This window comes from Mesocricetus auratus, unplaced genomic scaffold, assembly GCF_017639785.1.
Source record: "Mesocricetus auratus isolate SY011 unplaced genomic scaffold, BCM_Maur_2.0 Super-Scaffold_100008, whole genome shotgun sequence".
NCBI lineage: Eukaryota > Metazoa > Chordata > Mammalia > Rodentia > Cricetidae > Mesocricetus > Mesocricetus auratus.
In genome coordinates, this window is record NW_024429192.1 from 4,906,311 (window position 1) to 4,922,839 (window position 16,529).

The 16,529-nt window shown below is 51.1% G+C and overlaps 1 protein-coding gene across 2 annotated transcripts in view; it reads left to right on the top strand.

Moving 5' to 3' along the window:
• The first annotated feature begins 675 nt into the window (after positions 1 to 675).
• Runx1 (RUNX family transcription factor 1) overlaps positions 676 to 16,529 on the top strand; it is a 229,290-nt gene continuing 213,436 nt past the window's right edge. For both annotated transcript variants that reach the window (XM_040750450.1, XM_040750452.1), the window contains exons 1-2: positions 676 to 803; positions 1,009 to 1,125. In XM_040750450.1, the coding sequence (XP_040606384.1) occupies positions 1,068 to 1,125 (58 nt within the window). In that variant the 5' untranslated portion in view covers positions 676 to 803; positions 1,009 to 1,067. The remainder of the gene's footprint in view (positions 804 to 1,008; positions 1,126 to 16,529) is intronic.

Below are 16,529 nucleotides of genomic sequence, written 5' to 3' on the forward strand. Positions count from 1 at the left end.
CCCGCTAAGTCTGTCCACCGAGGGGGAGCAAAGCCGCCTCACCTCGGTTTTTATTAAAGTGGGCTTTTCATCCCACAGTTAAAACATTTTATTTCTCCCCCCACCCCAGCTTTGAAATGCCAGTAAGTGGCTAGCCCCTTTCCGGGTCAGCCACTCACGGAAATGGTTCCTTTATCTGTATTTTCCCCCCTTTCGGTCTTAGATGCTTTTACCAAGTGCCCAGCTCTCCAAGCTGATGCCCAGCAATTTAAGCGATGGGAGCCGAGCCGCATCCGGTCTCGGCAGAGAGTTGGTGCCAACGTTAAATTACTATTGAATAAACAGCAAGGCAATCTTTATCTAAATAATCAGTTGTTCCCCAAACCACAAATAACAACAGGATCTGATCTCCACTAAATCAGTGAAGAGCCGAGACATCAAGAAGAGACTGAGGCAGGGGATTTTGTTTGTTTGTGTTTCTTTTACAGTCCCTCTCTTCTAAGCTCTACTCAACTCTTTTTTTTTTAATTTAACACAGCCTGGGGGAGGGCAGGTGGAGGGCAGGAAGGGCATAGCTCAGAAAGTTTAAAAAAAATTTGACATCACTTAAGTCACATGATTGGCAGGAGCCAATGGTGATGGGCTGTGGAAAGGGGAACAGTTAAATTTGTAATTTGGGTTGTGTGAAAACTTCTTTGGGCCTCATAAACAACCACAGAACCACAAGTCGGGTAGCCTGGCAGTGTCAGAAGTCTGAACCCAGCACAGTGGTCAGCAGGCAGGACGAATCACACTGAATGCTAACCACAGGCTCTCGCAGAGCGGTGAGCAGCTCAGCCACAGCCTAGGCGGTGCTTTTTTTTTTTTTAATCTTTAAGAATTTGAATATTTGTTTCTGCAAACGTACTTTTCCCCCCTGCAAAGGGCCCACGGAGTCCCAGGGGTGTTAAGGTTGGGGGAGAGAGAGAGACTAGGGAGCTCTGGTGGGAGAGGTCAAAGCGATGACCTTTCTTGGTTTCTGCTCTTAAGGTAAAAGGAGTCACTGAATCCCCCCGCCTTCAGAAGAGGTGCATTTTCCAGAGGAAAGGATGGCTTCAGACAGCATTTTTGAGTCATTTCCTTCATACCCACAGTGCTTCATGAGAGGTGAGTACGCTGATCCTTTTAGATCTGGTTTTGTTCAGCTTTGCACAGACTGAAAAGGCAGCCAGCAGACCCTCCAGCGCCTGCCTGGGGGTCCCTGCCTGCTTGGGGGTGGGGGAACAATTCGAACAGAGGCCTGTGGTTATGAGGCAACTGGATTACTTATTTGTTGGACGCCGTGCTGCTGCGGAGATGTTTTAATAAATGCTTGGTTGAGCTGTTGAAGTATTTGGTCGCCGAGTGAAAGTTGTGTCAAGTGCTTTGGACTGCTCCTGTTTACAGTCCTAGAGATTAAAGGCTGGCACGGAGGACACTCTTTGGTTTTAGATGACTGTCCCTTGCTCTGAATGACTCTATTGGAGTTATTTTGAAGTCAGCAAGCTGCCTGGCCCTGTCCTTGAGTTCAGCTTGTCCCGGGGCTTACCAGACTCGGTACTTAGGCTGACCAGGAGGGGTGCTGCCAGTAGTGTGGCCTGGAGGAGGCAGCTCCCAGGTACACCTTGGATCTGCCCGGAGATTTCAGGGCCAAGGTGGCGACTCGCAGAGAGCAGGTTCTGGGCAGACTTATTGGAAAAATCATCCGAAGGGACTGTGGTTTTCTTTTAGCCTAAATTGCAGAAAAGGCAGCCGGCATTGCTCAAGACAGAAAAGCCAGCAAATTGTGGCATACGCAGCCTCTCTCTTAAAGAACTATGAAGCCATTTCCTAAGTCCACCCATTCTCACAGCTAAAATTACTAGATTGCAGACTTTTGGGTAGGCACCACTCGGGTCTTCAAACCTACTTGAGTTTTTTTTGTTGTTGTTGTTTTTGTAGCCAACCTCTTGAAATTTACAAAACTGGAGTTGAGCCATGAGTGGCCATGTATGTTTTGTGGCTCTTTCATGAAATGGGGACAGAGCTTAAGCAAATGAAAACAGAGACATGAAAAGATCATGAAGGCACAGCCGTGCATCAAGACACGTTCTTTGACCTGTGCCTGCAGTGTACGGCTTGAGGGTCTGGCAGAGCTGATATGGAGTGGAATGGGATGGGGGAATAGTTTCTTGTTTCTGACTACAAATGCTTATGCACACCCAACCGGTATCTGTGAATCAGTATTTATTCATACAGACAAATGAACAACAAACGCTTTGAGGATGCTATAGTGCTCAGTGTAAAAACCTGGGGAAGTGGTGTGTGTGTGTGTGTGTGTGTGTGTGTGTGTGTGTGTGTGTGCTCGATTGCAGGTTTGGGGAGTAGCATTTGAATTGAAGGAGAAGGAGATGAATGCAAGCCATTAACCAATTCCAAGCTTTAAATTAAAGGGTTTTCCAAATGCTCCCTTGCTGGCAGCAGGGCGGGGGGAGGGACTGAGTGAGGTTGAATCATGGGGCTGTGTGTGAGTCACCAATCATACAGTGTCCTGTAGAGGGATAAGCAGAGACACCAGCCCTGGGGCCCCTGGTGAAAAGCCACCAACTGCTCACTGGCTGCATTTCCTCTGGGCTGCCGGCAAGCAAAGGAAGTAATATTTGTAGAAAAATTCCTGGCTTATTCCACTCTCAATACACGCTCCAAATGCTTATTGTTTCCTATTTGGTGAACTTGGGAAGACAGAAGCAGGAAACTTAGAACATTCTACTGGGGAGTAGGTGGCCTTGCTGCCTGCGGTGTTGGCCTGCCGGGATGTCTTTGTGGGCCCAACAGCAAAGAGAGTTGGGGAGTGGTAACCAGGGATGCAGCAGAGCCTCGGTCCTGCAGTCCACCCACCCCCAACCTGGGAGAAAGAGACTGCTTACTCCCAAGCGGGCTACCTGGACGGACCTTGCTCCTATCAAAATTCAGGAAGAGCTGGGGAGATGAACACATGCTTGCCGTGCAAGCATGGAGGCCCATGTTCGAATTCATGGAACCTTCATAAAAGCCAGGTGCAGTGACGTGTAGCCTTAGCATTCCTACAGCGGGGGGGGGGGGGCACACGGACAGGAGCTGCAGACAGAGAGAGGCTACAGGCCGACTAGCGTGGAGTGCAGCAGGCCGTCAGACAGCAGAGGCCCTGCCTCGGACTACATGGAACATGACCTCTACAAGCACACTGTGGCACGTATGTGCCCACGTTCCCCACATGAATGCTCACATGCGCACATAGCATGCACATACCACACACGTACTGATTTATAAAAAAGAAAATCAGCATGGTTCATCTGAAAAGGCCTCACTTCCCCCCTCTGAGCAAAACGGAACAGATGGAGGGAGAAGGAGCTGTCAGAATAACATGGGAATTGAGCACTGGAACCTCAGTGAACTCATGGCAACTTCCTGGCTAATATCATTTCGTCCAAATGACCTGTCAGGGCAAGGGTTTATGGCCTACAATGGCTGTCCACGATACAATCCGATGACAAAACATGGCTTTTTCTTGTTGTCATTGTCGCATTTGGAACTGGGGCCAGAACCCACCCTCCCCTCCAGCACCTAGGCCTGTCGGCCCGGCCCGTCTCCTGGCCCCTGACGCCGTAGCCTGGCCATTCTTAGGGTCCCCCATGACTGCTCCCTGGCCGTAATAATTTATGGCTCCCCAGCAGCCACTGTGGGCTCCTCACAGCATCTTGTTTTCCTCCCGGGATGGCACTTTATCAGTCTCTGCAATCCTCACAGGAGGAAACCCGCAACTCGTTTTCTGCCCGATACCAGCGTGGACACAGGGAGCAAGCAGCTATGGGGAACCGAGCCAGCCATTGTTCCCTTTCTCGTGAGAGTCGGGCCAGCGTCTCAGACACTGGCACGCAAAAAGAATGCGGTCTACCACAGAGAACTCCCCTCCTCTCCCATCACCCCACACCAGGTTCTCACTTAGTCTGCCTAACCAGAGAGATAAGAGTCGCCTGAGACTCCCAGGAGCTGTCACACGTGGTTGGCAACCCCAGCTTGGTCCCCTCCCAAGGTGCAGCGTGAGGCCCCAGAGAGAAGACTATAAAGGGGAAAGCGCAGCCACATTTCTTTCTCCTTTTTTTTTTTTTAATGCCTCAGGTAGCCTTGTTCTTAGAAGTGGCTTAGTGGTCTAGGCGAAGCTTGAGTGCTGAGATGCCTGAGTTCCTAGAACCACGGGTTAAAAAAAAAAATCTCAGCAGTGCGGCTCTGTGTGCAAGTCACTCCGGCAGACTTGCTCGGTCGGAATCAAAGAGCTGAGGCCAACTGTGCGCAGCACCATGTGTTTTCCCATAAATACAAGTTTACCCCTGTTCAAAGACTTGAAGACACCCCCTCCTCACACCACTGAAGGCTTAAGTGACAGAAAGCCATAGATGAAATTACCCCTGGCTTTGTCCACCATGCAGAACCTGCTAGTGAGTAATCAGGCCACTGCAACGAAATACCACAGACCTGGGGGCTTGAAAAGCAGTGGCGTGTTTCCTCGTGCTCCGGAGGCAGAAGCGTGGCGGCCCAAGTATCAGCGGCTTTGGTTTCTTGTGAGGTCTGCCTTGTGGCTTGTTTGTTGCCTCTCCTGGTTCTCTCTCTCCTCTCTGTCTGTCTGTCTGTCTGTCTGTGTGTGTGTGTGTGTGCGCGCGCGCGCGCATGCGCGTGCACACACACACACTCTTTAGCACAGGCTGATCTAGCACTCACTATGTAGCCCAGGATAACCTTGAATCAAAACAACCTTCCCGCCCCAGCCTCCAGAGTCTCAGAATTACAGGCGCAATCTACCAGCCCCAGCCGGGCCCCTAACCTCCTTTAATGAACCCATCAGTCACAGCAATGAGCACTCTGATACTTCCTTCTGTCTGATGGCTTCTAGACTGCTCTGTACACGCACAGTCTCATTCAGAGGAAGTGGGAGTTAAAACTTGAATGCATGGATTTGGGGGTACTTGGCGTCTTGGCAGACCTGCCTCCTGTGGTCCGTAAGAAGACCAGCAGCACTTGTACATGGCCATCCCTGGGCATTCAAGACCAGCACAAGGCCCATGGCCAGCCGCTCCCTGGGCCTTCAAGAACCGGACCCTGCCTTCCCTGCAGATGAAACTCCACTTCTGAGGCGACCTACACATTATGAAACTAATTTGTAAGAGGTGTTAAAAATGTCTGAACTCACCCTCATAACCTTTGCCATGGTTCTCTGTCTCTGTTCTGAGAAACAGTTGACAATACCATAATGGCAGCTTCAGAAAAGTCCATAGTGGTCCCCAAAGAAGCCACCACCCTGCCCTGATCTCCCCGACAGGAATGCCCTACCTATGCTTCAGGCTGATTCCCAAGGACACCTTGCCAGCCGCAGCCAAGTGACTGCGTGGGCTGGGAGGGGCTACAGCCGCTCACACATTGAATATGGGACAGGAAGTGGGGTGGGACTGGAGACTGAAGAGGCTGAGTTTGAAACCCCAGAACCTTCTTTAAAAGCCAGATGCTCACGTCTTAGTCTCTGTGCTCGGCTGTGCAACATGGGAGGTGAGACAGGAGGGCAGACACCACCATTGACTGTGACCTCCACACTAGTGCCGCGTACACGCTCATACACAGAAACACCATGCACACGCACAAAACCACACACACTCACAGGCACGCACAGAGATTGGAGCGAATAAATAAGCCAACAAGCAATGGCCAACTGGAGGGTCATGAAAAACCACAGCCAAACCCGGAATCAAACAGCAAAAACCTTTCAGACCAGCTAGAAGCAAGGCGATTCTGGAAATAGACCTGAAAGATGGGTCCAAGAGGGGCGTGGCCTTCTGCTGTGAGGAGCAAGGCTGGCTGGTGCTGGGACTGGGGTGGCGGAGGGGTGGGGGTGGGGGCTGTGATGCTCACACTGGCTTGCAGAGAGAAGCCGGGTGCCTGCTTGCAGAAGGAAGACAGTGAGGTTCAGGAGGGTCGCTCTGAGCAGCAGCAGGGTTGGGAGCTCTGAGGGCAGAGCTGCTCAGGAAAAATCACCAGGCCGTTTCTCTCCTTTCCTCTCTTCAGCATCAGGCTAAGCCCAAGGGCTTCCTGGGGCCACACTTTCCTTGGTTTCCCTTTCATTCTTATTTAGTTAAGGTGTTGTTGTGTTTGGAAAGTGGTTTGGTTAGTCAGACTCTATTTGTTTGAGACAGGGTCTCGCTAAGTCACTTAGGCCAGTCTAGAATTCACTGTGTAGACCAGGTTGGCCTGGAACTTACAGAGGTCTGTCTTCCTCTGCCTCTGAGAGCTAGGGTTAATGTTTGTGCTGGCTGATCTGGAAAAAAGCTAAGGGGAAAGAGTTGGAGAGAGTATGATGGAAAGAGGTTTTCTTTAACTCTCAAAGAAGTAATACAAGTATTAAACACAATAAGGCAGGTACCAGCATGCCTGGCTAAGCGTCAATATTTTCACCGATCATTAAAGTCCCTTGGGCCTGTGGGAGAGCTTAGCCTCTCTACAGCGTGCAAGCGGCATTAGCAGTGGCAAGCCAGCGAAGATTCGGTTACCCAAGACAGTAGCCAGCCAGGGAGCCGGTCAACCTCTGTCCACCCTTGGGAGGAAAGAGCTCACAATACTGTGGGGGACACCAGGAAGTCTCCCTGGAGGGAGCAGCAGAGTTTTCAGAAGCAGGGAAGACAGAGAGGGGAAGAGGGTGGTCCAGGCCAAGGACCCAGAGACGCACGGGGGCTGAATGCTAATCAGCCCTTCTGGTGGCCTTAGGCATCCACACTTCCTCTCCTTGTCATTGACCCCAAGGAGAGGCACAAAGCCCCCTGTGACGCTCCACCAAGGCAGTGTCTAGGATGGAGACTAAACCTCAGGTCAGGACACAGCGGGGAGAGCAGGGGCCCTTCTCTGAGAATCCTGGTGCAGTGTTCGGGTCTAGACGGCTCTTCCAAGGAAAGCCATTTTGCCTGTTGAGCCAGATGCCAGTTCTCTGAGGACCAGCAACTCCCTCTTCTTCCTGACACTTGTCATTGACAAGTCCTTCGTCAGAGCTCAGAGATAAAGGCGCTTTGGGTTTTTGTCTGGATGGGGCCGGGCAGGGAGGCCCACACAGGAAAGTCATGCATTTCTCAGGTAACTTCCCAATGACCTAGATGAGTCAATAATGTCGCCGTGTCTACTTTGAGTTCTGCAAAAAGGGGTTAGCGACGTAACGTTCGAGAAGGGGAGCTTGCTGCCCAATGGCCAGGTTCCTGTGTGAAATCGTCCACCCCCTCCCCTAGAATCTGTAGAACGCATTACAGCTCAGCAGCACCAGGATGCTTTTGGTGGTGTTGTTGCTTTGATGCTTACTTTGGTGTGAGAAGTTTTGCACCATTTCATACACAGAAAATGTTTTCCAGACACCTCTGCGTTTTCTGTCCCTCTGTTTTCTAGAGGAATCTACCTGAGCTGGTCTAATACACAAACGTATCACCCCACATCTTCCCCACAGCTCTGCCCCCTTTGCCCCCTTTGCCCCCTTTGCCCCCTTTGCCCCTTTGCCCCCACCGTTTCCTCCCTGTGAGCCAGCCACCACCACCCTTCTTCTGCCTATTAGAAGCCTCCAGCGAAGATGATACGTCTTTCTTGACACTTTCAGCCCTGCAAAAGTATAGCCACGGCAGCCTTTGAGAGGCAGGGAGGGAGAACCTCCAGGCCGTGATGTAACCCGGTCTGGAGACCGCTTGCCCTCCGTGCACCAAGCCATGGAGACCGCTTGTCCGCCGTGCACCACCATTGGTAACCCTGTTAGCACTAGAAACTGGGGAGGGGGTGCGTACCCGTACTCCCAAGATTTGGGTGCAATAAGCAGGAATTCAAGCCATCCTTGGCTACATAGAGTCTGAGGCTGTCTTGTGATAGGGAGACCCTGTCTCGGGAAATAAAAAGAAGACAGGGGGAAGTACGTGTTTTCTTTGAGGTCTTTGGAGACAATGGCTGAAATCGGGAACTGTGACGACAATGGAACCAAGGACATCGCCAATAAAACAGGGTTCTAAGACATCTACCCCCCCTTAGTGTCACAGGCAAGCTCAAACGTCCCTGTGGCACACTCTCGAACCCCCCCCCCTTGCTTTCTGATTCCCTTCTCCTCTCTGCCTTCATCTTTCTCCATCTTTCTCTCTGCTGCTCTGATAACACTGAATGGTGCCGGAGGGGGCCTCAGTGAGCATGCCGGCTGCACACGGGAGAAAATCCGACCGCAGTGACTCCTGCACATTGGGGCTAGTCTATGTGGAGACTAGCAATCCATAACTGCTGTAGAGACTCCTCTGGTTTGGGCCCCACCATGCTGGGCCAGGGACAAGACAGCTGAACACCAGCCCTGTCTAGGCAGGAAGGAGATGGCGGGGCCTCTGCAGCACAGTGGGGTTGTCTTCTTATTCAGAAAGGGAAGCTCCTTTTTATATATTTTTTGTGCTTTTGAACACATATATTTCTATTTATTTTTTGAGAATTTCATACGTATATACCATGAAATATAATTAGTCCACTCCCCATTTCTCCTTCCAGTCCCACCCACTTCTTCTCTGAACACACCCAGCTTCACGTCCTCCTCTTTATTGATTGAGCCATTGATTGGCTGATTGGTTTCATGCGTGTCTTCACAAGTGCGTGTGTGTGCAGGAGCCCATGAAGGTGGGGTTACAGGTGGTGGGGACCCACTGTATGAGTGCTGGGCACAGAACCCAGAGGCCCTGGCAGAGCACAAAGGATTCTTAACCACCAAGCCATCACTGCGGCCCCTCTTTCCATTTTTAACAACCCTCGGAGTCCAACGAATGCCACCCATATACACTCGGGAATGGGGCCATCCACAGGAGTCTGAGCAGCTAACAATGGCCACACCCCGCAAAAAGAATGTTCCCTCTTCATTATCCATCAACAGCAAATAGTTCTTCAACTGGGTCTAAATGTCCTTAGCTCCCCGACAGGCCGTGCTGGAATTTTAGCTAGCTAGCTCTTACGTGGATCTTGTGCAGGCAGCGGTGTAATGTAACCATACACACCTGCAGTGAGTCCGTGACTTCAGCGGCCACAGCACGTACAAATGACAACAAGAATGTCACATCACTGCTCTATGTTCTTTGGCTCTTTTGTTTGTTTGTTTGTTGGTTTTGGTTTTGGTTTTTTGGTTTCTTGAAGACACAGTTCCTCTGGGTAACAGCTCTCACTGTCCTGGAACTTGCTTTATAGAGCAGGCTGGCCTTGAACTCACAGAGATCTGCTTGCCTCTGCCTTCTGGGTGCTGGGATTAAAGGTGTGCACCACTACCTGGCCTGCTCTTTGGCTCTTATGTTCTTTCTGCTTCTTATTTGTCACTTACTGCTGGCTGTTTTTTTTTTAAGTTGAGTCTCTGCTTCACCTGCTCCCCAGTGCAAGAAGAAGCCTCTGCCCCAGGGTTAGGAGCCACCTCGGTCTGTGAAAAATATTTAGAAGGCAGTTTGACAACATGAGCATTTAGCAAAGGAAGGGAAGCTTCCATCATTGGGGCCAGCAGCATGCTGCGAGCCTCTGGCTGGAGAGCACCAGGGAGGATAGGTGAGCTCCTAGTCAGGCCTGATCATGCTCTGCAAATGTGATTGGCTTTCTGTATCCCTGGGGTTCCCCACCTACAAATGCATACAACAACAGAAGGTAAAGATATTGAGGAAAAAACGGCATCTGAGCTGAAAGTCAGACTTGATTTGTCTTATCTGCTTTCCCTAAGCAGTATGGCCCGCCTCATTTGCGTATCTTTTACATAGTATTAGATATGAAAGTCATCCAAGGGCAATTTCACGTATCTAGGAGGATGTACTTATGTTCTATGCAAATATCATGCCATTGTAAGAGGGACTTTGTCCTCCATGGGGCTGGAGACACCTGGCACCCTCCCTTGTTAGGATACTGAGGGGTGGCTGTGCCCACCGAAGCACCCCGCTCCTCCCCGCTCCTCCCCGCTCCTCCCCGCTCCTCCCTGGTCCTCCCCGCTCCTCCTTGGAAGTGGCAGATGGGTGCTGGGCTTGCCGTTTAGACTTGATTCACTAAGACAGAGCAGCATGGGATAGGATTGGGTAGGGTGGGAGCTGAGTCAATGGGAAACAAGGCCATAGCAATCTACAATGTCAAAATTCCAAATCATACTTAGCCTTCAATGTGTCAGTGACCCAATGCGAAATAGACTCATTTCAGAGCCAGCACCCCTGGTCAGGGGCTAACTTGTGTCTTGGAGAAATTTATTTTGCTTTTTATAGAATTATCTCCCATGATGTTTTTCCTTCTTCCTCCTTCCCTTACTTTCCCCCTTTAACTTTCTTCGTTTTCCCCTGGGTTTCCGTGATGGAACCCAGGACCTCACACATGCTCCACAGCGGATTCATATCCTAGCCTTCTACCCCTTTATCAAGTGAAACAGCTTTGAATGGCTTAAATTTACTTAATGATGTTCTCTTCTTCCATAGAAATAAAAAATAACAGATAATAACCAGAAAGTGGCCCTCTTTCTAGGATGGGTGGTTCTCATTTACACCTTATATTACTGCAAAGAGAAGGCTGCTTTTGCCTGGTAATTACTGGTCCTGGTGGCTTCCGGAGCCTGGAGCCTGGATCCAAGTCTCTCTTCCCCACCCTCTCTCTCTCTCTCCCATATCTCCTCCCCCCTCTCTGTCTCCCTGTCTCTGTCTCTCTGTCTCTGTCTGTCTGTGTCTCTGTCTCTCTGTCTCTGTCTCTCTGTCTCTGTCTGTCTGTGTCTCTGTCTCTCTGTCTCTGTCTCTGTCTCTGTCTCTGTCTCTGTCTCTCTCTCTCTCTCTCTCTCTCCTGGGAGTGAATGCCTCACTTAAAGAAGAAAAAAAAAGGAGATAGAGAGTTCGTATTCTGGTTTCCTTTGAGAGAGAATAATACACACTCTCATTTCACGCCGCTGCAGGACAGACGTTCATTTTGAGGACTGTTGCCTCTGTACACAGCCCCCCCCCCGTCCCGTTTCCACCACCCCTCTACCCCAATAGAAACGGTCATTTCCTCCTTGCATCGCTGACTGTTCTGCCCCTCCTAAGACTGACATGGATTTGTGCAAATGTGAGGCCGCGTTTCGTCGGCTCTAAACCAAGGCTGTGTTGTGTGTCAGCCTGGAAACTGCACAGGCAGGCATGCGTGAGCAGCTCTGCCGTTACTGTACCAGGCCGCAGGCAGGCGTGAGCAGCTCTGCTGTCGTTACTGTACCAGGCCGCAGGCATGCATGCGTGAGCAGATCTGCTGTTACTGTACCAGGCCGCAGGCATGCATGTGTGAGCAACTCTGCTGTCGTTACTGTACCAGGCTGCAGGCATGCGTGAGCAGATCTGCTGTTACTGTACCAGGCCGCAGGCATGCATGCGTGAGCAGCTCTGCTGTTACTGGACCAGACCTCAGGCATGCATGCGTGAGCAGCTCTGCTGTTACTGTATCAGGCCGCAGGCATGCATGCGTGAGCAGCTCTGCCATTGCTGTACCAGGCCCAGGCATGCGTGAGCAGCTCTGCCATTGCTGTACCAGGCCCAGGCATGCGTGAGCAGATCTGCTGTTACTGTACCAGGTGTCTGTCTTCCCCCTTTCTGTCAGCCATCAGGACTTTCACATGAGGTCTATTGGGTTCATGCTCTGGGACTCTTGGGAAAGGACTCTTCTGGATGGAAAATAAAATGACAGGACATGCGTGGTAAGCCAGACTCGCCGGGAAGCTGCCCCGGGGAAGCAGCGTTTCTCCCCTTCCTTACAAGTGTTTCGTGGTCCTGGCAGTGCAGACAGGATTCTGAAAATACGACAAGGAGGGGCTCATGAGAGCCCACAGAAAAGTCTAGAAAAATGCCGCAGTAACTAAACGTGTTAGATAAGGCTGTGAGGTGAAGAGTGAAGGAAGTCAGGGCCCCACTTAGTGACACAGGGCCCTTCTTTCAGCCACTTGGAAGGCTGAGGCAGGAGGGTGGCAAGTTCAAGGACAGCCCATGTAGCTTAGTGAGATTTTTGTCTCATCATTCAGAGCGGAGCACAGACATGCATCTTCATGTGTGTTCAAGGGCAGTGTGCACCCACGTGTGTGTGAAGGTAGAGGCCGGAGGACAAACTCGGCTGTACCTCCTCAGACAAACTGCCTGGAGCTTGCTGGGTAGGCGAGGCTGGCTGTCCAATGAGCCCGCCTCCAGAGACAAGGGTGGGTTATGGCTCCTGGAACTTTAAATGTGAGCTCTGGGGCTTGAACTCACATCTCGTGCTTTTATTTTTGAGCTGTCCCTCCATATGCCAGCTAGAGTTTGAGGAAATGGAGAGATTGGCCTATCTGAGATCTCCTCTGAGTCAGACACTAAAACTACGACTCAGAGCTTTGCGGACACGACACCAGGGTGACTGATGCCATTCAAGAGTCTAAGGAGCCAGCAGACACCAGCAATCGTGTGCCTTTGCAGGCCAAGCAGCCATCTGCGTGACATACGGTGTGGAAAGCCCCTGAAACACTGGTATCGTCCTTAGGCTAGGATAGGGAGGTGGGTCCTGTGGAGTCTCCCTCTCCCATACACCCAGCACCCACCTAGTCCTTGGACAGTGTTGCAGCTAGCCAGGTTGCTTTGTGATTGTCCATGGTGAGATTTAAAGACGCTGAGTTCTGAACATGGTTACAGCCGCAGAGAATAGGGCCACCAGGCTGATAGCCTCCATCTGAGTGGGGGAGGGCGTTGAAAATCAGGAGAACAGGGATAGAAAATTGGAAACAAGACTACAGTTTCTTCCAGGAGTAGGTGTATCGGCAGCATGTCTGACTCTAAATGAAGCTCGGGGTTCCTGATTCACGAGACCAGAACTGTCTTCTCTGGGGAGAAATGAAGCTCTTCCCTTATACACACACACACACACACACACACACACACACACACACACACACACACACATAGACACACACAGAGAGAGAGAGAGAGAGAGAGAGAGAGAGAGAGAGAGAGAGAGGGCAGGAATCAAAATGTGCCTGCCTCAGGGAACTAATGGGACCTCTCAGGACACACAGTGACTTGGACAAAGCTTTCTCCGTAGGCAGCAGGAGTACCAGCCTCCTTGGGTTCTTGTTAACAACCATTGCGAGCTGTTACACAAGCCCACAATCTTTGCATAGTTCTTTGTTTATAAATGATATGTGCATGACACTGTTGAGACAACTGTGGAATGTGCCTTATAGCACACACACACACCCCAAAACTGAAAAGCTTCAAACACGAGCCCATCCCATGGGCTTCCCATTTTGAATCAGAGAATTCTCACGAGACCCCACCTCTCCTCCTGGACCTCCATTTCTCCCCCCCCACAGAATACTATTCCAGTCATTCTAGAAGGAATCCAAGAGGATTCAAGTTTTCTGGATCACTAGACCCTCTTCAGTGGGTCATCAAAGAGAGGTTTCAGTGGAGACAGACTTGGGCAAACACGTGCCTGGGGGAAGGCTTGGCATCCAGCCAGTGGTTCCCACCATCACCACAATTTGCCACCAGAGTCAACTAGGGCCACGTTTTAACCTCCTGGAGTCCGACTTGTAAAGTAAGGAGATGGTCCAACCTTTGTACACTTGTCAAAGGCTGGAGATAAAATATATGGGGTTGGAAACACAGAAGGCATGGAGTGGCAGCAATTGTGGGAACTGCCACGGATGGGAAGCTGGGGAGCCGCCTCTGTTAGCTTCAGAAGGTGGCTTTGTGGTGTTTCCTGGAACCAGGCACCTGTGAAGGAGAAAACAGCTTGCTCTCAGCCTGTGGCTAACTTCGTGCCCCTTACAGAGCGTTGAACTCACAACCATCTCAACTGAGCAGAGGGGCCGCAAACATTTCTTGAGCACCAGCGGGAGGCAAGAACACCTCCCCACCCTGGGAAAAAATGCACCTGTAGCACTGAACCCTTTCATGACCCATGAATTGTGTTCTGATGGTATCCTTTCTCTGCTGAGGGAAGCACAGTCTGCAGAAGCAAGAGAAATCACCCGGGGGTCGGGCTTCAGGGACATGCCGGCCAAGTCCAAACAGACGTGTTCACACTACAGAGTTCAGTGTCTGCCTACAGAGGGTCCGTGGTGGGTTAAGGATACCTGCGTGGGGCTGGGGGTGTGGCTTGGTTGATAAATTGCTTGCCTAGTGTGCATGAAGCCCTGGATTTGAGTGCCAGCACTGTATAAATTGGGCGTGGTGGTCTACGCCCATAGTCCTGGTGCTTAGGAGGTGGAGGCAGGGAGATCAAAAGCTCAAGGCTAGCCTGGGCTACATGAGAGCCCTGTCAGTGGTCTTACGTTCTCACCGCCCGTGTCTCACTGTAGTCATTCGCAGGCCCCTCCCCCATCCCAGCCGCCCTTTGAGGAAGACCTCCCACAGGGGTCCGTCCGGCCCCAAACCAGCAGCACTCAAGCCTGAGTGCCCATCGTGGCCATCTTATCATGCTGGGGCTGGGCGACTCTTCAGTCTTCCACAGCAGCTTGTGACTTTTCACTCATCAGTCTCGAGATCCCTCCAGCGTAGAAGGACATCTTTGTGACCAAGAAGACGTCTACCGTGGGTGCTTCTGTGTTTATTTCCTGTGTCTTTTGTGTTCTATAATCTTCTGGGTACATCGCATGAAAATCTTAAAAAGGAGTTTGTCAAAGCTGTCCATGTCTGACCCTGAACTCCCATGACCTTGACACAGAGCACAGATTTAGCGCTGTCTCTGAGATTCTTTCCCCCAAACTCAGGCCCAGAGACCCTGATAGTGAACAGTCCACAGGTTGAGCCACCACGTGGCCCATCCTTCAGAAGGCCAGGAGCCCCTGGGAGTCACCACCCTCACCTCCTTGCCCTGACCGTGACCTCTGCCTTTGACCAGGGTTTGCACCAAACACTTGTGTATCATTGTTTCTGTGGTTGAAATTCTGTAGCCAGAAGCAGTTGACTCAGCGGTGACAGCAAGAAGTGGTGGCCCTGTGGACAGGACCTCCCTATCATTACCTGTCAATCACACAGCAGCTGAGACATGCTTCCTGGAGGGCCTCTAGAAACATTGATCATCTTTAAAGTCCATGTTGCCCATCCTCCTAGATCACTGCGGAGCCTTGTTCGATTAAAGTCATTGGGTACGTGGTTTTTGTCGGCTTTCTTCCTTTAACCTGTGTTTGTATCGAAGGCACTGGTCGCCCGGTTTTCCTGCCAGGGATTACCACGCTCACCCCGATCCCCTTACTTTCTGTGCTGGCCACAAGGGAGGATGCAGTAGTGTTAAGTCTCCATGCCAGTTCCCGTCGGCTCTGGAGAGACTCCCCGTGTAGGTGCCAGGCACTGCCAGCTTCTAATTGTTGCTGTGCAAACATCTTGATGGGAAGAAATTAAAAGGCGCTCAAGTTAATTATTCTCCCATAATAAAAAAAAAAGACAGTAGTAAAATACTAAAGCTCACTGGAGAAGGCTAAGGCACGGTTTTGCCTGTGCGGAGCACAGAGGGACAGGGAAGTCAGGACTCCAGGACTTCGAGACGGTGCCTCACAGCCCCGCTGGCTTCTTCGCGCTCTGTCTAGATGTCTGTAGACACGTCTAGCTCCCCTCCCTCCTCAGCCCTCCTTCTTTCTTCATGGCGGCATCTGCTGCTACCTCCAATGACGACTTGGCACCTGCCTGGGGAGTGTTCCAACATGTCTGAACTGAGAAGCAGAGCAGAGGTAACACGCCAGCCACTTCTGTATAGTGACTGGCTTGACCCTGAACAGACAAGGAGGTCACAGCGAGTCCGGGCACCCACAGGCTAGCCCTTTAACGGCAGGAAGATGCTGACCGCTGGCATAGACCTCCACCTGCCTCTTGGCTCTGCTCTTAACTCCTGCAGTCAGCGAAAAGGAAATACACACAGTCGAGGGGGGGGGTTTGGAATGGAGGCGCAGGTGGCAGGATGCTACTCAGCTTCTGTCTAGAAGACAGTGGCAGACTCAAAGGTCAGGGCCACAGTTTTCTGGGGAGCACAGCCATTCCAGGCTTTTTTCTGTTCCTGGATTAATTTGCCTGTATGCTAAATTAGGTCTGCACGAAAAGTCAATGTCTGTGTCCCCGATGGGATGGTTCATCTCCATAGTCAACCTGAGGAAACAGAACCACCATAGAAGTGCACCTCTTGGGTGGGTCTATGACGATGTTTCCAGAAATGTTTAGTTAAAGGGAGAGAGCCCACTCCAGATGTAGGCAGCACCTACAGATCTAACGATCTGGGGTCCCAGACTTATTGAAAGGGAGAAAGCAACCTGAGAACCAGTGCCCGTCTCTCTCTGCTTCCGGGCGGGGACCCAATGAGAACAGAGGCTTCAGACACCTGCTGCCGTGCCTTCCTGGCCGTGGGCCGTGATGTACTGTACCCACAAACTGTGAGCTAAATAAGCCCTTCCTTCCTTACGTTGTTTCTGTCCAGCGTTTGTCACCAGAAAATCGACTAAAGCAGTATCTTACAGAGTCCATCGTCACAGGATCAGCCGTAAGAACTAGTCTGTTTACCTC